The sequence below is a fragment of the Neopsephotus bourkii genome, unplaced genomic scaffold, assembly GCF_033783945.1.
Source record: "Neopsephotus bourkii isolate Nb327-2 ecotype Australia unplaced genomic scaffold, CSIRO-AGI_Nbou_v1 NB_644, whole genome shotgun sequence".
Taxonomy (NCBI): domain Eukaryota; kingdom Metazoa; phylum Chordata; class Aves; order Psittaciformes; family Psittacidae; genus Neopsephotus; species Neopsephotus bourkii.
Window position 1 is genome coordinate 57,395 of NW_026901143.1, and position 24,821 is coordinate 82,215.

At 54.8% G+C, this 24,821-nt stretch overlaps 2 protein-coding genes across 2 annotated transcripts; both read left to right on the top strand.

Annotated features, from left to right (window-relative positions):
• Positions 1-5,143: 5,143 nt before the first annotated feature.
• On the top strand, positions 5,144-18,541 carry DDR1 (discoidin domain receptor tyrosine kinase 1). Its single transcript, XM_061352244.1, has 17 exons — positions 5,144-5,216; positions 6,014-6,116; positions 6,849-7,077; positions 7,915-8,062; positions 9,061-9,163; positions 10,211-10,397; positions 11,014-11,260; positions 11,840-11,968; positions 12,259-12,413; positions 13,134-13,310; positions 14,074-14,200; positions 14,300-14,460; positions 14,542-14,657; positions 15,526-15,693; positions 16,624-16,858; positions 17,591-17,740; positions 18,404-18,541. The coding sequence occupies exons 1-17, from the start codon at positions 5,144-5,146 to the stop codon at positions 18,539-18,541; spliced, it is 2,646 nt and encodes an 881-aa protein (XP_061208228.1).
• A 2,496-nt stretch (positions 18,542-21,037) lies between these two features.
• On the top strand, positions 21,038-22,662 carry IER3 (immediate early response 3). Its single transcript, XM_061352236.1, has 2 exons — positions 21,038-21,238; positions 22,387-22,662. The coding sequence occupies exons 1-2, from the start codon at positions 21,038-21,040 to the stop codon at positions 22,660-22,662; spliced, it is 477 nt and encodes a 158-aa protein (XP_061208220.1).
• The last annotated feature ends 2,159 nt before the right edge of the window (positions 22,663-24,821 follow it).

Sequence of the window (24,821 nt, forward strand, 5' to 3'; positions counted from 1 at the left end):
TGGTGCCGGTCCCCATAGGGTCTATAGAGGGTGAATATGGCCCCCATAGGGGCTATAGGGGATGGTGCCGGTCCCCATAGCGTCTATAGGGGGTGAATATGGACCCCATAGGGTCTATAGGGGATGGTGCCGGTCCCCATAGGGTCTATAGGGGCTGTAGGGGCTGGTGTATACCGGGGGCACCATGGGCTGCCCCGGCCGTAGGTCACCCCCTTGCTCTGGCCCCGGCCCCGGGGCGGCGCACGGGGCAGCACCGCCTGGTGGGGGGGGAAAGGGGCCTATATGGGCCCTATAGGGACCCTATATGGATCCTATAGGGAACCTATATGAATCCTATAGAGACACTATAGGGAACCTATATGGATCCTATAGGGAACCTATATGAATCCTATAGGGACCCTATAGGGAACCTACATGGACCCTCTAGGTGCCCTACATGGATCCTATATGGACCTATGCCCCCCATACGTCCCATAGAGCCCCATAGACCCCTCCAAACCCCCCGTTATACCCCACTATACCCCCATATGTCCCCTATACCCCCCTATACCGCCCATATATCCCCTATATCCCCCATATACCCCCTTATACCCCTCTATACCCCCCATATACCCTCATATATCCCCTATACCCCCTTATAACCCTCTATACCCCCCATATACCCCCCTATACCCCCCATATACCCCTTTATACCCCCCTATACCCTCCATGTCCCCTATACCCCTCATATACCCTCCCAGAGCACCCCTCATACCCCAGTCTGCCCCTCTGTAGCCCCCAGACCCCCTCCTATACAGGCCCCACATCCCCACCCCAGCACCCCCAGGCCCCTATATAGCCCCATGACCCTATAGACCCCTTCAAGCACCCCTATACACCTATAAACCGCGTGCCCCCCCCTCCAGCCACCCCTATATACCCCGTCCAGGCCCTATATGCACCCCTAAACCCCTATTTACCCACTACAGACCCCCTATAGACCCCTCTATAGGGGATCTATACGTCCCACCCGGCTCCCCCTCACCTACCCCTGCCAGCTCCCATCATGGCGGCCGCCCTGGGGCAGCCCTCCTCTCCCACCTCGTACGTCAGCGCTGCCGCCGCCTCCCATTGGCTGCCGGCCGCGGGCGCCCGCGGTGATTGGTGGAAAGCGGGCGATGGGCGGGTATTAGGGGTGGTGAAGGCGGTATGGCTATGGTAAAAGAGGCGTGGCTTTGGAGGAGAGGGCGTGGCTATGGTGGGAGGGGGCGTGGCCTAGGGTGGGCTGTGATCAGCGTTAATAATAGAGAAAATAACAAAATCAGAGGGTGCGTCCCCAAAATGGGGCGGTAAAAGGCTAATAATGGGGTAATAATGGGGGCTACCCCCCAAAATAGGGTGAAACGCCTTATCATGGGGAAATAATTGCTAATAATGCGTTAATAATGGGATAATAATGGCTAATAATGAGTTAATATTCTCTAATAAGGGACAATAATCGCTAATAATGGGGTAATCATGCTTAATAAGGGGGAATAATAGGTGAATAGGCCCAAAGAATGTGGGGGAATGGGGAAAAATGTCTTCTAATGGGTGGAATAATTGCTAATAATGGGTTAACTATGGTTAATACTGGGATAATAATGGCTAATAACGGGGAATAATCGCTAATAATGGGGTAAAAAAGGCTAATAATGGTGGAATAATGGCCAAAAATGATGAATAACAGGTGAATAGACTCAAATAATGGGGTGTAATGGGAGAGAAATGGCTAATAATGGGCTAACAAAGGGCTAATAATCGCTCATAATATGGACAATTTGGGCTAATAATGGGGAAATAGCAGCTAATAATTGGACATACTTGTTAATAATGGGGAAAACTGCTAATAATGTGGAAATAACGGCAAATAAAAGGGGAATAACGTCTAATAATGGGGAAATAAAAGCTATTATTGGAGAGATAATGGCAATCACGGGGAAATAAAGGCTAATAACGGAAAACAGCAGCTAATAATGAGGAAAAACGCTAATAATGAGGAAATAGCTGCTAATAATGGGAAAGAGCGGCTAATAATAAGGAAATAACCAGTAATAACAGAAAAGCAACGGGTAACAATGGGACATAACCATTAATAGTGGGAAATAACGCTCATAACAGTGGGAATAATCGCTAATAATAAGAAATAACTCCTAATAGACAAATAAAACCTTATAACGCACAAAAAAATGCTAATAATACGCAAATAATTGCCAATAGAAGGCAAATAACTGCTAATAACGGGAAATAACCGCTATTAATACTCAATAACCGCTAACAAGACTTAAATGCTAATAACACCGAAATAACTGCTGACAATTGGAAATAACCGCTAATAGCTCATAAATAACAGCTAATAACAGAGAAATTACCGCTAATAATGGGAAATAACCCTAATAATGGGAGATAACAGCTATTAAGAGATAAATAACCGCTAATAACACACAAATAACAACTAATAACGGCAAATTACCGCATATTGGGAAATAACCTCTATTAACGGCTAAGTAACCGCTATTTCCCATTATTAACACCCAAGTAAGCACTAATAATGGGAAATAACATCTAATAATGGGAAATAGCCTTTATTAACAGACAAGTAACAGCTAATAAAGGGAATAACTGATAATAATACACAAATAACAGCTAATGATGGGAAATACCCACTAATAACCGCTAATAACACCCAAGAAACCGCTAATAACGGCAAATAGCGGCTAATAACAACCAAATAACGGCTTATAACGCCCAAATAACCGCTAATAACACCCAAATAACAGCAAATAACACCTAAATGACAGCTAATAAACCCCAAATAACCACTAAAAATGGCAAATAGCCGCTAATAACAACCAAATAACAGCCAATAATGGCAAATAACCGCTAATAACAGAGAAATTACATCTAGTAACACCCAAATAAGCGCTAATAGGGGCATATAACCGCTAATAGCACCAGAATAACCACTAATAATGGCAAATAACCGCTAATAACAGTCAAATAACAGCTAGTAACACACAAATAACAGTTAATAATGGCAATTAACCGGCAATAACACCCAAATAACCGCTAATAACCAGCAAATAACCGCTAATAATGGCAAATAACCACTAATAACACCCAAATAACCGCTAATAACCACCAAATAGCCACTAATAATAGCAAATAACCGCTAATAACCAGCAAATAACCAGTAATAATGGCAAATAACTGCTAATAACACCCAAATAAGCGCTAATAGCCACCAAATACCCAATAATAAAGGCAAATAACCACTAATAACACCCAAATAAGCGCTAATAACCAGCAAATAACTACTAATAATGACAAATAACCGCTAATATACCCCAAATAACCACTACTGATGGCAAATAACCGCTAATAACACCCAAATAACCCCTAATAACACCCAAATAACCTCCATTAACACCCCCCCATTCCATCCCAATGGCTCCTCCCTATGGAATTCCAGCCCCCCCCCATTCCCCCATTCCAGCTGTTCCCCCAACAGCTGCTTCCCCCCCCCAGCTGTTAGGGGGCAGCTGTTCCATCGTCGTTCAACCCCCCCCCCCCCCCGTTATTTATAGCCCCACAGACGTTCGGTCACTGCCCAAAAACGTTTGGGGGGGCCCCCCAAGAAGGGGGTTCAGGGGGGGAACCCCTAAAGGGCGTTTTAGGAGCCCATCCCCACCCCAAGATGAGGGTTTTGGGGAGAAAAAGGGAGATTTTGGGGGGATTCATCCCCAAAAATGAAGATTTCTAGGGGGTGAAAAGGGCGGCTCAAGGGGGGGACCCCAAAATGGGGGGTTCAAGGGGGGGACCCCAAAATGGGGGGTTCAATATGTTCCAATAGGGGGGGTTTAAGGAGGGGACCCCAAAAGGGGGTTTCAATGGGTCCCAAAAGGGGGGTTCAAGGGGGGGACCCCAAAAGGGGGTTTCAGTGGGTCCCAATAGGGGGGTTCAAGGGGGGACCCCAAAAGGGGGTTTCAATGGGTCCCAAAAGGGGATTTCAATGGGTCCCAATTGGGGGGGTTCAAGGGGGGGACCCCAAAAGGGGGTTTCAATGGGCCCCAATAGGGGGTTTCAATGGGGGGGACCCCAAAAGGGGGTTTCAATGGCTCCCAATAGGGGGGTTCAAGGGGGGGACCCCAAAAGGAGGCTTTGGGGGGTCCACCAATGGGGTTCCTCCTGGGGGGAGGAAAGGGACACGGACCCCAACATCCGGGGTCCCAACCCCCCTTGGGACCCCCCCTTTTGTGTCCCCCCCCTCCCAAGCCCCCCGTGGGGGGGGGGGGGAGAGGGGGGGTAAAGGGGAGGGGCCACGAGGGCCGCGAGGAGCCGGAGCCGGGCGCCGGTGGTACGGGATTTGGGGGCGTTTTTGGGGCGTTTTCGGGCGTTTTGGGGGCGTTTTCGGACGTTTGGGGGCGGTTGGGGGCGTTTTGGGCCGTTTGGGGGCACTTGGGGGGGGTTGGGGGTGTTTTAGAGGCTTTTTGGGGGGCGTTTGTGACGGTTTGGGGGTGTTTGGGGGTGTTCTAGGAGCGTTTGGGGGGTCGGGGGGGCGTTCGGGGATGTTGGGGGGCGTTTGCCGGGCGTTTTGGGGCGTTTTAGGGGCGTTTGGGGGCATTTGGGGGACTTTGGGGGCGTTTTGGGGGTACTTTGGGGGCGTTTGAGAGCGTTTGGGGGTGTTTTAGGGCGTTTTGAGGTGTTCTGGGGGCGTTTCGGGGTGCTTTGGGGTGGATTTGGGGGTGTTTGGGGGCGTTTTGGAGCGTTTGGGGGCACCTCGGGCTGTTTGGAGTGCGTTTGGGGGCGTTTGGAGGTGTTTTAGGGGCGTTTGGGGGCGTTTTCGGGGCGTTTTCGGGCGTTTGGGGGTGGTTTAGGGGCGTTTTGGGGCGTTTGGGAGCAGATTTGGGGGGATTTGTGGCACTTGGGGGGCTGAGGAGGGATTTAGGGGTCGGTTTGCGGGGGTTCGGGGGTACCTGGGGCTGTTGGGGGGGGGCATTAGGGGAGATGCTCGTGGCCACGCATGCCCATAGGGGGTCTCTGCCCATGGGAATCCATAGGGATGGGGCCATCGATGGGGATGGGGGACCCTGGGGACCGGTGCCCCCAAGGCAGGGGGGGCCCCATGGCGGGGGTGCCCCTGCTGCTGCTGCTGCTGCTGCCAATGGGCACCGTGAGCCTGGAGCAGCTGGACCTGAGTGAGTGCCCCATAGCCCAGATCCCTGTATCCCTGTATCCATAGCCCATACCCCATATCCCATACCCCATATATCCATAGCCCATACCCCATACGCCCTATCCCATATACGATATCCCATAATAACCCCATACCCCATATCCCATATATACATATCCCATAGCCCGTATATCCATAGCCCATATTCCATACCCCATATATCCACATCCCACATATCCCATATTCCATATGCTATATATCTATATCCCATATTCCATATCCCATATCTCCATACCTGATATTCCATATATCCATATCCCGTAGCCCATATTCCATATATCCATATCCTATATATCCATATTCCAATCCCATATATCCATATTTTATATCCCAATCCCATATATCCATATATATATATCCAAATCCCATATATACATATCGTAGTCCCATATACCCATATCCCAATCCCATATATCCATATCCCTTATCCCAATCCCATATATCCATATCCCAGTCCCATATATCTATGTCTCATATCCCATATATCCATATCCCATATATCCATATCCCATTTATCCATACCCCATATATACATATCACAATCCCATATATGTATCCCATATATGATATATCCATATTCCAATCCCATATATCCATATCCCATATACGATACATCCACATCCCATATCCCATATCCCATATATCCATATCCCATATCCCATATCCCATACCCCATACCCCATATCCCATATATCCATATCCCATAATAACCCCCTATCCCATAATAACCCCATACCCCATAATGAGCCCATCTCCCAGGCAGGTGCCGCTTTGCCCTGGGGATGCAGGACGGGTCCATCCCCGACAGCCACCTCTCGGCCTCCAGCGCCTGGTCCGACTCCACCGCTGCCCAGCACGGCCGGTGAGAGCGGGGCACGCCGGGACCCGAGCATCCCATAATAACCACATACCCCATAATAACCACATACCCCATAATAACCCCATACCCCATACCCCATAATAACAACATACCCCATATCCCATATCCCATAATAACCCCATACCCCATACCCCATATCCCATAATAACCCCATACCCCATATCCCATAATAACCCCATACCCCATATCCCATAATAACCCCATACCCCATATCCCATAATAACCCCATACCCCATAATAACCCCATACCCCATATCCCATTTACCCCATATACTCCATATCCCCCATATACCCTATATGCTCTATATACCCCATATGCCCCATATCCCCCATACACCCCCTATCCCCCATATTCCCCATATCCCCCCATATCCCCATACACCCCCTATATCCTCCATATACACCCCATATTCCCCATATCCCCCATATACACCCCATATACCCCCTATATCCCCCATATACACCCCCATATCCCCCATATACACCCTATATTCCCCCTATACATCCCATATAGTCCCCATATACACCCCATCTACCCCCCATATACACCCCATATCCCCCATATACACCCCATATCCCCCCATATCCCCCCTATATCCCCCATATCCCCCATATACACCCCATATGCACCCCATATACACCCCATATACACCCCATATCCCCCCCATATCCCCCCCATATCCCCCCCATTCACCCCCCATATCCCCCCCATAGCCTTGGCCGCAGCGACGGGGACGGAGCGTGGTGCCCGGCGGGCCCCGTGTTCCCGCGAGAGCGGGAGTTCCTCGAGGTGGCTCTGTCGCGACTGCACCTCGTGACCTTGGTCGCGACTCAGGGCCGCCACGCGGGGGGGCACGGCCGCGAGTTCACCGCCTCCTATCGGCTGCGCTACAGCCGCGACCGGCGGCGCTGGGTGCGATGGAGGGACCGGTGGGGAGAGGAGGTGAATGGGGGGGAATGGGGGGCAATGGCAAATGGGGGGAATGGGGGGATGAGGGAATGGGGGCAATGGGGGGAATGGAGTAATGGGAGCAATGGGGGCAATGGGGTAATGGGGTCAATGGGGGAATGGGGATAATGGGGGTCAATGGGGTAATGGGGGTAATGGGGGGAATGGGGGGCAATGGGGGAATGGGGAGGATGGGGGGAATGGGGGGAATGGGGGTCAACGGCTAATGGGGGGAATGGGGGGAATGGGGGTCAATGGGGGAATGGAGCAATGGGAGCAATGGGGGCAATGGGGTAATGGGGTCAACAGGGGGAATGGGGATAATGGGGGTCAATGGCGTAATGGGGCAATGGGGGAATGGGAGGAATGGAGCAGTGGGGGGAATGGGGGCCAATGGGGGGAATGGAGTAATGGGAGCAATGGGGGCAATGGGGTAATGGAGTCAATGGGGGTAATGGGGGTAATGGGGTAATGGGGGAATGGGGGCAATGGGGGTATGGGGGTAATGGGGCAATGGAGGGAATGGGGGCAATGGGGAACAATGGGACAATGGGGGGAATGGAGCAATGGGAGCAATGGGGTCAATGGGGTAATGGGGTCAATGAGGGAATGGGTTCAATGGGGGTAATGGGGGTCAATGGGGAGAATGGGGGAATGGGAGAATGGGGTAATGGGGGTCAATGGGGTAATGGGGGAATGGGTGGAATGGGGGCAATGAGGGCAATGGGGTAATGGGGGCAGTGGGGATCAATGAGGGTCAATGGGGAAATGGGGATCAATGGGGGTCAATGGGGATCAATGGTACCCATAGGCCCCTCTCCTGCCCCGCAGGTGATTGGGGGCAATGAGGACCCCGAGGGGGTGGTGCTGAAGGACCTGGCCCCGCCCCCCGTGGCCCGCGCCCTCCGCATCTACCCCCGGGCCCCCAGGGCCATGAGCGTCTGCCTGCGCCTGGAGCTCTATGGGTGCCCCTGGGAGGGTGAGTGCACCCATTGGCACCCATTGGGACCCATTGACACCCGTTGACTCCCATTGACTCCCATTGACACCCATTGACATCCATTGACACCCATTGGCACCCATTGGCACCCATTGGCTCCCATTGACTCCCATTGACACCCATTGACACCCATTGGGACCCATTGACACCCGTTGACACCCGTTGACACCCATTGGGACCCATTGACACCCATTGAGACCCATTGAGACCCATTGACAGCCATTGACACCCGTTGACACCCATTGGGACCCATTGACACCCATTGGCTCCCATTGACACCCATTGACACCCATTGACACCCGTTGACACCCATTGACACCCGTTGACACCCATTGGGACCCATTGACACCCATTGGCTCCCATTGGGACCCATTGACACCCGTTGACACCCATTGACACCCGTTGACACCCATTGACACCCATTGACACCCATTGACACCCACTGATACCCAATGACACCCATTGACACCCATTGACACCCATTGGCTCCCATTGACACCCATTGACACCCATTGACACCCATTGGCTCCCATTGACACCCCTTGAAACCCATTGGCACCCATTGACACACATCGAGAACCCAAGGCACCCATTGGTAACCATTGAACCCCATTGGTTCCCATTGAAACCCATTGACATCCTACAGCACCAATGAGTACCCATTGACACCCGTTGACACCCACTGATAACCACTGACATGCATCGACACCCATTAGTTCCCACTGAAACCTATTGAAACCCTATGGCACCCATTAGCACCCATGGACACCCATTGACACCCATTGACCCTATTAACACCCATTACCACCCATTGCCACCCATTGTCACCCATTGACCCCATTGACACCCATTGCCACCTCCACCCCATCACCCTCATGGTGCCACCCAAGCTCCAACCCCCATGGGGGCGGTGCTAAGGGTGGTGGGACCCCATCCCCACGTCCCTCATCCAAGCCTATGGGGCTGTGTCCCTATAGGAGGCCTCGTGTCCTACACGGCTCCACATGGACAAGTGATGGTCCTGGACCCAGCACCCATTGTCCTCAATGATTCCACCTACGATGGATACAGCCTCGGCCCGTGAGTCCCCATGGGTCCTATGGGTCCTTATGGGTCCCTATGGGTCCCTATGGGTCCCCAATGTGGTCCCAATGGGACCTAAACTGTCCTCATGTGGCCCAAAAGCATCTCCAGATGGGATGGGGCTACGGTGGCATCATGGATGGATGCCATGGATGGGATTGGTCCATGATGGCCCCATGGATGGAATCCATTGATGGGATTGGTCCATGGATGGAGACCATTGATGGGATTGGTCCATGGATGGAATCCATTGATGGGATTGGTCCATGGTGGCTCCATGGATGGACACCATTGATGGGATTGGTCCATGGATGGACCTCATGGATGGGATGGGTCCATGATGGCTCCATGGCTGGAGTCCATTGATGGGATTGGTCCATGATGGCCTCATGGATGGACACCATGGATGCTATTGGTCCATGATGGCTCCATGGATGGAATCCATAGATGCGATTGGTCCATGGACGGACCCCATGGCTGGAATAAATTGATGTGATTGGTCCATGATGACTCCATGGATGGACACCATGGATGCGATTGGTCCATGGATGGACCCCATGGATGGAATCCATTGATGTGATTGGTCCATGATGGCACCATGCATGGACCCCATGGATGCGATTGGTCCATGATGGCTCCATGGATGGAATCCATTGATGCGATTGGTCCATGATGGCTCCATGGATGGAATCCATTGATGCGATTGGTCCATGATGGCTCCATGGATGGAATCCATTGATGCGATTGGTCCATGATGGCTCCATGCATGGACCCCATGGATGCGATTGGTCCATGATGACTCCATGGATGGAATCCATTGATGCGATTGGTCCATGAGGGCACCATGGATGCGATTGGTCCATGATGACTCCATGGATGGACACTATTGATGCGATTGGTCCATGATGGCCCCATGGATGCGATTGGTCCATGATGGCTCCATGGATGGAGTCCATTGATGCGATTGGTCCATGATGGCTCCATGGATGGTCACCATGGATGCGCTTGCTCCATGCTGGTCCCCCCACGCCCTGGTGCCTGCAGGCTGCAGTTTGGGGGCCTGGGCCAGTTGTCCGATGGGATCCTGGGCCTGGACGACTTCACCCGGAGCCGGGAGCGGCGCCTGGGGCCCGGCTATGACTACGTGGGATGGAGCCGACCCCCAGGGCCTCGGCCCCACCTGGAGCTGGAGTTCGAGTTCGAGGCCCTCCGGAGCTTCCGAGCCATGCAGGTGCCCCAGGGCATGATGGGAAGGGGGGGAATGGGCTCTTCCCATTGGACAGCCCAAGCGTAGGGGTGGAGCTTCCCATTGGAGAGCCCAACAGTAGGGGTGGAGCTTCCCATTGGACACCTCAACCTTAGGGGTGGAGCTTCCCATTGGAGAGCCCAAGCGTAGGGGTGGAGCTTCCCATTGGAGACCTCAACCTAAGAATGGAGCTTCCCATTGGAGAGCCCAACCTTAGGGATGGAGCTTCCCATTGGAGAGCCCAACCTTAGGGATGGAGCTTCCCATTGGAGACCCCAACCTTAGGGATGGAGCTTCCCATTGGAGACCCCAACCTTAGGGATGGAGCTTCCCATTGGAGACCCCTTTGGATGCTCCTTAGCTTCCCATTGGAGAACCCAACCTTAGGGATGGAGCTTCCCATTGGAGACCCCAACTATAGGGGTGGAGCTTCCCATTGGAGACCCCAACCTTAGGGATGGAGCTTCCCATTGGAAACCCCTTTGGATGCTCCTTAGCTTCCCATTGGAGACCCAACCTCAGCAGCTGGATCTTCCCATTGGACCCCTTGCTCTCACCCCCTCCAATGGCATCATGGGACCCCCAATGTCCCCCCCACTAGGTCCACTGCAACAACATGCACACCTATGGGGTGAGCATCTTCAAGGGGGTGGAGTGTCTCTTTAAGAAGACCTTGGCCACTCCTTGGGAGCCCACCCCGGTCACCCATAGCCTGGCTGGGAGCATGAAGGACCCCAGTGCCCGCTCCATCACCGTGCCCCTCGGGGGGCGTCAGGCCCAGTTCATCCAGTGCCATTTCTTCTTCAATGGGGAGTGGATGCTCTTCAGTGAGGTCACCTTCTTCTCAGGTGGGCTACTGGGGTCACTGGTTGGGTGATGGGGTCAATGGGTGGGTGATGGGGTCAATGGTTGGGTGATGGGGTCAATGGTTGGGTGATGGGGTCAATGGTTGGGTGATGGGGTCAATGGGTGATGGGGTCAATGGGTGATGGGGTCAATGGTTGGGTGATGGGGTCAATGGGTGATGGAGTCAATGGGTGATGGGGACAATGGGTGATGGGGTCAATGGGTGATGGGGTCAATGGGTGATGGGGTCAATGGGTGATGGGGTCAATGGGTGGGTGATGGGGTCAATGGTTGGGTGATGGGGTCAATGGGTGATGGGGTCAATGGGTGATGGGGTCAATGGTTGGGTGATGGGGTCAATGGGTGAGTGATGGGGTCAATGGTTGGGTGATGGGGTCAATGGGTGATGGGGTCAATGGGTGATGGGGTCAATGGTTGGGTGATGGGGTCAATGGGTGATGGGGTCAATGGTTGGGTGATGGGGTCAATGGTTGGGTGATGGGGTCAATGGTTGGGTGATTGGGTGCTCAACCACCCCATGGGCCCCTTTCATTGGCTGCTCCATGGGGCTCACCCCATAGATGTGGTGGAGGAGAGCGTGGGGTCCAGTGGGTGGCCTCCAGGCACTGCCCCTGAGCCCTCCGTGGGGGTCATGGCCATCCATGAGGACCAATGGCGTGGGGACATGGCCACCAACGTCACAACACCAGGTATGGTGGGGCTGGATGGGATTGGTCCATGGTGGCACCATGGATGGAGGCCATTGATGGGATTGGTCCATGGATGGGGTCCATGGATGGGATTGGTCCATGGTGGCACCATGGATGGAGTCCATTGATGGGATTGGTCCATGATGGCACCATGGATGGAGTCCATTGATGCGATTGGTCCATGGTGGCTCCATGGATGGAGTCCATTGATGGGATTGGTCCATGATGGCTCCATGGATGGAATCCATTGATGTGATTGGTCCATGATGCCCCCCCCACCCCAATGCCAGCCCCAATGGACCCCAATGGAGGCCAACCAATAGCCAAAGGCGAGCACAGCCCCACCTCCGTCCTGATTGGCTGCTTGGTGGCCATCATCCTGCTCCTATTGGGCGTCATCATCCTCATCCTCTGGCGCCAGTACTGGAAGAAGATCCTGGGCAAGGTGAATGGGACTGGGTTGCACTGGGATGGACTGGGATGAACTGGGATGGACTCGGATGGGCTGGGATGGGAGGGACTGGGATGGACTTGGATGGGCTGGGATGGGATGGACTGGGATGGACTTGGTTGCACTGGAATGGGCTGTAATGGACTGGGATTGACTGGGATGGACTGAGATGCACTGGGATGGGCTGGGATGGAATGGGACGGGGTGGTATGCATTGGGATGGGCTGTAATGGACTGGGATGGACTGGGATGGGCTGGGATGCATGGGGATGGCCTGGGATGGGCTAGTATGCACTGGGATATACTGGAACGGGCTTGGATGCACTGAGATGCACTGGGACGCACTGGGACACACTGGGATGCACTGGGACGCACTGGGATGCACTGGGAGGCACTGGGGTGCACTGGGATGGACTGGGATGGGCTGGGACGCACTGGGATGCACTGGGATGGACTGGGATGGGCTGGGATGCACTGGGACGCACTGGGATGCACTGGGATGCAGGGGGGCTGTTGGGGTACCCCAGGCTCTCCCCCAGGCGCGTCCATCGGAGGCGGAGCTGCGGGTGCAGCTCTCGGGGCCCGGGGGCTCCATCGGCGTCAACCACGGGGCGGCGGCTGCTGGGATGTACTGGGATGCACTGGGGTGCACTGGGATGCACTGGGGTGCACTGGGTTGCACTGGGATGCAGGGGGGCTGTTGGGGTACCCCAGGCTCTCCCCCAGGCGCGTCCATCGGAGGCGGAGCTGCGGGTGCAGCTCTCGGGGCCCGGGGGCTCCATCGGCGTCAACCACGGGGCTGCGGCGGCGGCGGCGCGGGGACCCCCCCGCTATGAGAGGATCCCCCCCGGAGAGGGGGGGTACCAGGAACCAAGGAGGGGAGCGGGGCCAATGGGAGCAGCGGGACAGGGTGAGGGGGATGGGGATGGGGGGGGGATGGGGATGGGGGATGGGGGATGATGATGATGGATAGGAGATGGATGGATGGATATGGATGGATGATGATGATGATGATGATGATGATGATGATGATGATGATGGGTAATAGATGATGGTTGATGGATAATGGATGATGATGGATGATGATGACAATGTATGGATGATGGATGGATGATGGATGGATGGATGCATGCATGATGGATGTATGATGATGGATGATGGATGGGTGATGATGATGATGGATAGGTGATGGATGGATGATGGATGATAGATGGGTGATGGATGGATGGATATGGATGGATTATGATGGATGATGATGGATGATGGATAATGGATGATGGATGATGGATGGTGATGGATAATAGATGACAGTTGATGGATAGATGATGATGGATGATGATGATGATGAATGAATGAAGATGGATGATGATGGATGGATGGATGATGGTGGGTGATGATGGATGATGAATGATGGATGATGATGATGGATGATGGATGAGTATGGATGGATGATGGGTAATGGATGATGATGATGATGGGTAATAGATGATGGTTGATGGATGGATGTTGATGGATGATGATGACGATGGATGATGATGGATGATGACAATGGATGGATGATGGATGGATATATGGATGTATAGATATATGCATATATGGATACACGGATGTATTGAGTGGGTGGAGCCTACAGGCCCCTCCCCGTTCCTAACACCACTCCCCCCCCCCAGCTCCCTTCACCAATCCAGGCTACCGCCTCCTCCTGGCCACCTACGCCCAGCCAATGGGAGGGCTCGCTCGGACCCCACCTGACGGGGCCAAGCCAATCAACACCGACGGTGAGCCCAAGCCCCGCCCCTCCCCTATTGACCCCACCTCCCCCCTTCATCCCCTCCCACCTCATTCAAGCCCAACCCCCATTCCCCTCCATCCTTCCCCCCCCCCAGCCCCGGAGGGCGGAGCCGAGGCCTACGCCGAAGCTGACGTCATCGGAGGCTCCGCCCACCCCGCGTCCGGCCCCGCCCCCTGCCCCGCCCTCCCGGCCTTCCCGCGCCAACGCCTGCGCTTCCGGCAGAAGCTGGGGGAGGGGCAGTTCGGAGAGGTAAGCCACGCCCCTTCACATCAAGCCCCGCCCCCTTAACGCTGATTGGCCCTGATGCCATTGAGGCTCCGCCCCCTTTAGGTGCTGCTCTGCGAGGTCGAGGAGCCGCCGGGGTCACGACCCCCGGCCCTGGCGCCAGGGCGCCCCCTGCTGGTGGCGGTCAAAGTGCTGAGGGGGGAGGCGACCCCGAGTGAGAGGTGGGGGGGGTGATGGGGGGGATGGGGGTAATGGGGGGCAATGGGGGCAATGGGGGGCAATGGGGCAATGGGGGGGAATGGGGGGGAATGGGAGGGAATGGGGGGGAATGGGGGAAATGGGGGAATGGGAGAATGGGGGGATGGGGCAATGGGGGGAATGGGGGGTAAATGGGGCTATGAATATGTTAATGGGATGGAAATGGATGCAAATGGGATGTCAATGGGATGTCATTGGGGTATCAATGGGATGTAAATGGGATGTCAATGGGATGTCAATGGGATGTCAATGGGATGCAAATGGGATGTCAATGGGATGTCATTGGGGTATCAATGGGATGTAAATGGGATGCAGATGGGATGTCAATGGGATGTCAATGGGATGCAAATGGGATGTCAATGGGATGTCATTGGGGTATCAATGGGATGTAAATGGGATGCAGATGGGATGTCAATGGGATGTCAATGGGATGCAAATGGGATGTCAATGGGATGTCATTGGGGTATCAATGGGATGTAAACGGGATGCAGATGGGATGTCAATGTGATGTCAATGGGATGCAAATGGGATGTCAATGGGATGTCATTGGGGTATCAATGGGATGTAAACGGGATGCAGATGGGATGTCAATGTGATGTCAATGGGATGCAAATGGGATGTCAATGGGATGTCATTGGGGTATCAATGGGATGCAAAATGGGATGCAAATGGGATGCAAATGGGATGTCAATGGGATATAAACAGGGTACCAATGGGATACCAATAGGACGCAAATGGGATGCAAATGGGATGTCAATGGGGTACCAATGGGACACCAATAGGACGCAAATGGGATGCAAATGGTGCCCAATGGGGTCGGGTTGCCCCCAGGCGGGACTTCCTGCAGGAGGCGCGCACCATGGGGCGCCTGCGGGACCCCAACATCGTGCGGCTGCTGGGGGTGTGCGGGGGGCCCGGCCCCCTCTGCATCGTCACCGAGTACATGGAGCACGGAGACCTGCACCGCTTCCTGGGCGGCCCCGCCGGCAGCGCCCTCAGGTGCCCCCTTTTCCCCTTAGCCACCCCCCCTTTCCCTCCTTTAGCCACGCCCCTTTTCCCTTTAGCCACGCCCCTTTTCCCTTTAGCCACGCCCCTTTTCCCTTTAGCCCCCGCCTTTTTAGGGCACCCATTCCTTTTAGCTCCACCCCTTCCCTTTAGCCCCTCCCCTTTCCTTTAGTGCCTCCCCTTTACACCCACACAATCCCTTTAGCCCCTCCTCTTTCCTTTAGCCCCATCCCTTCCCTTTAGCCCCTCCCCTTTAACCCCACCCCTATCCTTTAGCCCCTCCCCTTCCCTTTAGCCCTTCCTCTTTACACCCACCCAGTCCCTTTAGCCCCACCCCTTCCCTTTATCCCCTCCCCTTTATTCCCACCCAGTCCCTTTAGCCCCGCCCCTGCCCCTTCCCTCCCACCCAATCCCGTTACATCCTCTCCAATCCCTTTAGCCCCTCCCCTTTTACTCCCACCCCATCCCTTTAACCCCACCCCTTCCCTTTAGCCCCACCCCTTCCCTTTAGCCCCTGCCCTTTACTCCCACCCAGTCCCTTTACATCCTATCCAATCCCTTTAGCTCCGCCCCTTCCCTCTCACCCAATCCCTTTACATCTTCTCCAATCCCTTTAGCCCCTCCCCTTTCCTTTAGCCCCTCCCCCTTCCCTTTAGCTCCTCCCCTTTACTCCTACCCAATCCCTTTAGCCCCTCCCCTTCCCTTTAGCCCCTCCCCTTTCCTTTAGCATCTCCCCTTTACTCCCACTCAATCCCTTTAGCCCCTCCCCATTCCTTTAGCCCTGCCCCTTTAGATCACACCCAATCCCTTTAGCCCCTCCCCTTCCCTTTAGCCCCGCCCCTTTCCTCCCACCCAATCCCTTTCCTCCCTCCCTCCCCTTCCCTTTAGCCCCGCCCCTCTAACCCCCCCCCCTCCCATTCTCAGCCTGCCCACACTGGTGCACGTGGGGGCTCAGATCGCGTCGGGGATGCGGTTCCTGTCGCGACTGAACGTGGTGCATCGCGACCTGGCGACCCGGAACTGCCTGGTGGGGGCGGGCGTGACGGTGAAGGTGTCGGATTTCGGCATGAGCCGGCCCCTGTACGGGCGGCACTACTACCGAGTGCGGGGCAGGGCCCTGCTGCCCATCCGCTGGATGGCCTGGGAGTGCATCCTCATGGTGGGGATACTGGGGGGAATGGGGGGAATGGGATAATGGGGGTAATGGGGATACTGGGGGTAATGGGGTAATGGGGGTACTGGGGGTAATGGGGATAATGGGGGTAATGGGGGTAATGGGGATACTGGGATAATGGGATAATGGGGATACTGGGATAATGGGATACTGGGATAATGGGGATAATGGGGATACTGGGATAATGGGGGTAATGGGGATAATGGGGGTAATGGGGATACTGGGATAATGGGGATAATGGGGATACTGGGGATAATGGGGATGGGGGGGATACTGGGGATAATGGGGATAATGGGGATAATGGGGTGGGGTGGGGATGGGGATGGGGATGGGATGGGGATGGGGTGGGGATGGGATGGGCATGGGATGGGATGGGAGTGAATCCTGATGGTGGGGATGGGGTGGGAATGGGAGTGCATCCTCAATGGGATACAATGAAATGCAATGGGTCTCAATGGGATACAATGCGGTTCAATGAGGTTCAATGGTGCTCAATGGGATGCAATGGGGTTCAATGGGATGCAATGGGGTTCAATGGGATGCAATGGGGTTCAATGGGATGCAGTGGGGTTCAGTGGTGCTCAATGGGATTCAGTGGGACTCAATGGGAAGCAATGGGTTTCAATGGGGCTCAATGGGATGCAATGGTGCTCAGTGGGGTGCAATGGGGTTCAATGGGATGCAATGGGTCTCAATGGGGCTCCATGGGTCCCGCAGGGCACCTTCACCCCCGCCAGTGACGCCTGGGCCTTCGGGGTGACGCTGTGGGAGGTGCTGACGCGGTGCCGGGAGCAGCCCTATGGGGGCCTGAGCGACGAGCAGGTCATTGCCAATGCTGGGCACCACTTCCGGGCCCAGGGCAAGCAGGTGGGCAATGGGGGGCAATGGGGGAATGGGGATAATGGGGGAATGGGGGTAATGGGGGAATGGGGGTAATGGGGTAATGGGGGTGATGGGGTAATGGGGGAATGGGGGTAATGGGAGTAAAGGGGGGGGAATGGGGGTAATGGGGATAATGGGGTAATGGGGGCAATGGGGGTAATGGGGGTGATGGGGTAATGGGGGTGATGGGGAAATGGGGACAATGGGGACAATGGGGGAATGGGGCTAATGGGGGCAATGGGCGGAATGGGGGAATGGGGGTAATGGGGGAAAATGGGGTTAATGGGGGTATGGGGGTAAGGGGGTAAGGGGGGAATGGTAATGGGGGCAATGGGGGAATGGGGTAATGGGGGCAATGGGGGGAATGGGGGTGATGGGGGTAAAGGGGGGAACGGGGGAATGGGGGGGAATGGGGGTAAGGGCGGGAATGGGGGTAAGGGGGGAATGGGGGAATGGGAGTAAAGGGGAGAATGGGGGGAATGGGGATAATGGGGTAATGGGGGAAATAGGGGAATGGGGGTAATGGGGAGAATGGGGGGAATGGGGATAATGGGGTAATGGGGGGAATGGGGGTAATGGGGCCAATGGGGGCAATGGAGTAATGGGGCCAACAGCATCAATGGGTCAATGCCATGATCCCCATCCCAGGAATACCTGCCGTGCCCCCCCGGCTGCCCCCCTGCTCTCCATGGGGTGATGCTGCGGTGCTGGGCCCGGGATGCTGCCGACCGGCCGAGCTTCGGGCTCCTGCACCGCCTCCTGCGGGACCAATCCGGGCTGGCCTGAGGGCAGCGGCATCGATGACGTCATCAATGACGTCATCAATGACGTCATCCTCATCCTTCATCATCATCATCGTCAACGTCATCATCTTCGATCATCATCATCAACATCAATGTCATCATCATCATCATCATCATCAATATCATCATAATCCATCATCATTATCATCATCATCATCCTTCATCATCAATATCATCGTCATCAACATCCATCATCATCGGCATCATCAATGTCATCATCATCATCCTTCATCATCATCATTGTCAACGTCATCATCTTCGATCATCATCAACATCAATGTCATCATTGCCATCATCATCAATACCATCATCATCCTTCATCATCATCATCATCAGTATCATCGTCGTCATCATCCATCATCAATATCATCATCATCATCAATATCATAGATATTATCATCATCAATCATCATTATTCTTCATCATCATCCTCAAATCAACATCATCATCCTTCATCATCATCATCATACTTCATCATCAATATCATCATCACCATCCATCATCATCAATATCGTCATCAACATCATTGTCATCATCATCTTCCAATCAACATCTTCATCAACATCATTCTTCATCATCAATAGCATCATCACCAATCATCAATCATCATCATCATCATCAATATCATCATCATCATCCTTCATCATCATCATCATGACCTTCATCATCGATCATCATCATCAATATCATCATCATCTTCATCCTCCTCCTTCATCCCCTTCACCTTCCTTTGCCTTCAGCATCTCCTCTTCCTCCTCCCCATCCCTACCAAAGCCCCCCCATTGTACGGAAGGGGGCCAATGGGAGGGGGCGTGGCCTGATGGAGACGGGGGCGTGGCCTCCTGGGGGGGCGTGGTCACGTGGTGGGGAGGTGGGGCTGTATCTACATGGGGCCATACTGGAGACGTTTACATTAATATATGGGATGCTTTGGGGTCCTTTGGGTCTCTGTTGGATTGGGGGGGTGGGGGGAGAGCACCCATGGGTGCCCCTCGATGGGTGCCTGGACCTATAGATCACCCTATAGGTGGCCATATCCCCCTAGAGGTGCCCATATCCCCCCTATAGGCACCCATATCCCCCCTATAGGCGCCCATATCCCCCCTATAGGCGCCCATATCCCCTCTATAGGCGCCCATATGCCCCCTATAGGTGCCCATATCCCCCCTATAGGCACCCATATCCCCCCTATAGGTGCCCATATCCCCCTATAGGCGCCCATATCCCCACTATAGGCGCCCATATCTATAGGCGCCCATATCTATAGGCGTCCATATCCCCCTATAGGTGCCCATATCCCCCCCCTATAGGCGCCCATATCCCCCTATAGGTGCCCATATCCCCCCTATAGGCGCCCATATCCCCCTATAGGCGCCCATATCCCCCCTATAGGCGCCCATATCCCCCCTATAGGCACCCATATCCCCCCTATAGGCGCCCTCCTCGATCCTTTTCCCATCCCCCTTTATCTGGGAATGGAAAACCCGGGAATGACGCAATTCCCCCCTCCCCCCCCCCGGATCCATGACTCAGGGCTGGGGAATGCTGGAATCTCCCCATTTCCTCCCCTCTCCTCTATAGGGCCCCCTCCCCCCATAGTCCAACTCTTGTGTGTGGGTGCCCCCCCATAAGCACCCCTATAGACAACCCCTATAGACACCCCTTTATAGACACCCCCTATAGACACTCCCTATAGACAGCCCCTATAGACAACCCTTATAGACAACCCCTATAGACACCCCCATATAGACAACCCCCTATAGACAGCCCTATAGACACCCACTATAGACACCCCATAGATACTCCTATGGTCAACCCCTATAGACACCCCTATAGACAACCCCTATAGTCAACCCCTATAGACACCCGTATAGACAACCCCTATAGACAACCCCTATAGTCACCCCTATAGACACCCCTATACACAATCCCTATAGACACCCCTATAGACACCCCATATAGACAACCCTATAGACAACACCTATAGACACCCCATATAGACAACCCCCCTATAGACAACCCCTATAGGCACCTCTATAAACTACCCCTATACACACTCCTATAGACAACCCCTATACACACCCCCTATAGACACCCCTATAGACAACCCCTATAAGCTACCCCATACACAATCGCTATAGACACTCCTATAGACACCCCCTATAGCCCCCAATACCGCCGTATAGCCCCTATAGCCCCCAATACCCCCCTATATCCCCTATAGCACCCCATACAGTCCTATAGCACCCCATACACCCCTATAGCCCCCAATACCCCCCTATAGCCCCCCATGCACCCCTATAGCGCTCCCTATGCCCCTCCCAACCCCCGCCCGGGAGGGCGTGGCCTCCCCGCTTAACCACACCCCCTCCCCTCTCACCAACCAATGGGCTCCACCCCGAGCGCGTAGCCCCGCCCCCTCCCCTTTACCCCCGCTATAAAAGCCTCCGCCCTGAGGCACGGCCGCCATTTTGACGCCATGACCGTGCCCATGATGGCAGCGGCCGCCGCTACCACAGCGTGCCCGGGCCGGGGCTGGAGCCCCCGGGGGCCCGGCGGCGGTTATCCCGGTGCCGTGGCCCCTTCCCCTCCTCGGTACTTCACCTTCGAGACCCCACTGGGGCCCCGCTCCCCGACCAGGCCCCGTCGGAAGCACCGGAGGGTTCTTTACCCGCCTGCTGTAAGTACCGGGGGGGGGGGGTAAGGCGCATTCCCAGCTTTCCGAGCCCCATTCCCGGCTTTCCTGTTCCCCATTCTCGGCTTTCCGAGGCCCATTCCCGGCTTCCTGTTCCCCGTATCCCGAACCCGTTCCCGGAGGCCCATTCCCCATTTCCGAGGCCTATTCCCCGTTTCCCAAGGCCCATTCCCGGCTTTCCGATCCCCGTTCCCCATTCCCGTTCTCCATTCCCAAGCCTTATTCCCAGTTTCCCGGCCTGTGGGGGCTGAGTCACTTCCCCCCCCCGCGGCTCAGGCCTGACTCATCCCTTGGGGGCGGCAATGGGTATTTCCGCACCCCCGGGGGTGGTTTGCCCCATAGAGGCTCTTACTTACCTCAAGAGGGGCAGTTATTTGCCCCATAGAGTGTCTATTTTCCCCATAAACGGCCTGTTTGCCCCATAGAGGGGCTGTTTACCTCATAGAGGGGCCTATTTACCCCATAGAGGGTCTTTTTGCCCCATAGAGGATCTATTTGCCCCATAGAGGGGCCTATTTGCCGCATAGAGGGGCCTATTTGCCCCATAGAGGGGCCTATTTGCCCCATAGAGGGGCCTATTTGCCCCATAGAGGGGCCTGTTTACCGCATTGTAGGTCTTTTTGCCCCATAGAGGGACCTATTTGCCCCATAGAGGGGCCTATTTACCCCATGGAGGGTCTGTTTACCTCCAGGGGGGCAGTTATTTGCCCCATAGGTGTGTCTGTTTACCCCATAGAGGTTTTATTTACCCCATAGGGCGTTTATTGACCCAAAGGGGGGCAGTTATTTGCCCCATAGGGAGTCCGTTTACCCCATAGGGGGTCTATTTGCCCCAAGGGGGGGGTCTATTGACCCCAGGGGGGCAGTTACTTGCCCCAAGGAGGGGTCTCTATACCCCATAGAGTGTCTATTCACCCCATAGAGGGTCTGTTTACCCCGGGGGGGGCAGTTATTTGCCCCAAAGAGGGGGGGTATAACACCACTTCCCCTCCTGACCCTAAGCACCTTTGCCCTTGGGTGCCTTCCCTATAGGGTTATTAAACCCTATTGACCCCATAGAGGGCGCCCTTTACCCCAATGGGAGAGGGGGGGGGTATTTATCACTTCTCACCCCATTCTTTTGCCCCCCCCAGGTCCGGCGCCCCCCCCCAATGGAAGAGCCAAACGGTGCCAAGAGGCTCCTGCTGCTGCTGTTGGCCGTGGTGAGCGCCCAAGTGTACAGCACCCCCGGGGAAGTGACCCTTGACGTGGTTCCATCCAGCCCAAGCACACCGGGACCAGCACCCATTGAACCTGTTGGGACACCCAATGGGACATTGGCACCTATGGCACCTTCTATGGGTGCTTCTTGCCCCCCGTTGCTGATGGCACCCAGTCTGCACCCTATCAACTGTGTTGGTGCCCATTGACCTGAGGGGGGCACCTGAGGACTTTCATCCAGCACCCATTGGTGCACAAGCTGTGCCTATAAGGGGGGGATGATATTGGGGGGGCCATCAGCGTGGCCTCAGGGCTGGACACCCCTGATACCGCTTTCTGTGCACATAAGGGGGGGATGACATGACATTGGGGGGGCCATCAGCGTGGCCTCAGGGCTGGACAGCCCAATACCCTTTCCTGTGCACATAATGGGGGGAGTCCCATCAGCGTGGCCTCAGGGCTGGATACCCCTGATACCCCTTCCTGTGCACATAATGGGGGGGATGACATGACATTGGGGGGGCCATCAGCGTGGCCTCAGGGCTGGATACCCCTGATACCCCTTCCTGTGCACATAATGGGGGGGTCCCATCACCGTGGCCTCAGGGCTGGACACCCCCTTGATACCCCTTCCTATGCACTCAAAGAGAGGCATTCAGCACCCATGGGTTACCCCTACCTCTTCCCCACCCCCCTCAAAGCGAGGGGGTGGGGGCCTGCCTTTAGCACCCATGGGTGCCCTTCACTCACCTCATCCCCACCCTCTTATTTATTGTATTTATGTTAATTTAATGGAGATCTATTTAATTAGGGGGGGTTATTTAATGGGATATTTAATAATGAATACTATTTATGATGCTCTTGGGTCGTTGTGTGCTTGTTCCCCCATTGAGGGGGGTCCTCGTGTACCCCAAACACCCCCCCCAGCCCCCTCCTTTACCCCCATTTATCCCATTACCCCATTGAAATGGGGTTTTCCACCCCAATCCCTAGGCTGAGGATGCAGGGGTCACCCCATTCCCCCCCTTTGGGAGATGCCTGCTGTTGGGAATGGGGCTGAAATCCCACTTGGGAATAAACTAGAGGCCACGACTTCACCCCAGCTCTTTATTAAAGGCCTCAAAGCCAAGGCAGGGGATCCAAAATCACCAAAAGTACCAAAAACGACCCCAAAACCCTCCCCCCCCCCCATAAGATCCATAAAAAGGAAGCTGAAACCAGCTCCAGTTTGCTCCCTTTCCTATGGGAACACTGGGAAAAGCCCGGCATTGCCTCTGCTCCGTGTGGGATACTCCAGTCCTTCCTCCCTAACGCATCCCTGGCAGTGCCAATGACCCCCAAATTGGGCTTTTTTCCCCCCAAAATGGCACTTGAAGAGCAGCAGCACCCCCTTTTTTGGGCCCAAAACAACACATGACAGTGGTCCCCCTCCCCCCATCTTCACCCCATGTGAACCCCCCCAACCCCCCCCAACATGTTCTGCTCCAAGGAGCAAAAATCCAGCGGAAAATGGGGGGGAAACCCCCAAATCCCCCTATTTTGGCCACTTCCTGCCTCGGATCCCACCTGGAAACAGGGAGGAAGTGGGAAACGAGCCTTAAAATCACCTTAATTTAGTGGGAAATGGGGTTTCTGGGCTTCCAACAACCCCAAAAGGAAAGGGAGGGTGGTGGGGGCTATCCCATCCAGGAGGACATTGGGATGGGGGAAAGAAGGACATTCCTGCTGTAAAAACATGGGATTTGGTTAAAAACGGGGGAAAAAATGAAAAGGAAGGGTCCCCATCCCATAATTACTCACCAAGACTGAAGGGTTCCAATGGGAACAAGCCCCCAAGGATGGGTCTTGTTGGCCAACCCCACTCGAGTCAATGGAACGAGCCCAATGACTCCTCTTGTTGGCCAACCCCACTGGACTCAATGGAACGAGCCCAATGACTCCTCTCGTTGGCCAACCCCACTGGGGTCAATGGAACAAGCCCAATGACTCCTCTTGTTGGCCAACCCCACTGGAGTCAATGGAACGAGCCCAATGACTCCTCTCGTTGGCCAACCCCACTCGAGTCAATGGAACGAGCCCAATGACTCCTCTTGTTGGCCAACCCCACTCGAGTCAATGGAACGAGCCCAATGACTCCTCTCGTTGGCCAACCCCACTCGGGTCAATGGAACGAGCCCAGTGACTCCTCTCGTTGGCCAACCCCACTCGGGTGCTGAGTGCCCTTGCCCCCATACCCCGAAGGCTCCTTCCCCACCCCATAGCCCCCTTCAACCCCCCCCTTCCCCTGTCTCCGTTTGGGCCCACCCCAACCCCATCCCTTCCCCGGCCCCACATCCGCCCCCATTGTGCCCATGGGGCCGTGGGGCCG

Excerpts from the sequence above, each read along its gene's own strand:
- DDR1 (XM_061352244.1), top strand. The coding sequence starts at position 5,144 with ATGGCGGGGGTGCCCCTGCTGCTGCTGCTGCTGCTGCCAATGGGCACC. Across the intron at positions 8,063-9,060 it reads CTATGGGTGCCCCTGGGAGG|GAGGCCTCGTGTCCTACACG; the intron begins GTGAGTGCACCC and ends GTGTCCCTATAG. Across the intron at positions 17,741-18,403 it reads TCCGGGCCCAGGGCAAGCAG|GAATACCTGCCGTGCCCCCC; the intron begins GTGGGCAATGGG and ends TCCCCATCCCAG.
- IER3 (XM_061352236.1), top strand. The coding sequence starts at position 21,038 with ATGACCGTGCCCATGATGGCAGCGGCCGCCGCTACCACAGCGTGCCCG. Across the intron at positions 21,239-22,386 it reads GGGTTCTTTACCCGCCTGCT|GTCCGGCGCCCCCCCCCAAT; the intron begins GTAAGTACCGGG and ends TGCCCCCCCCAG.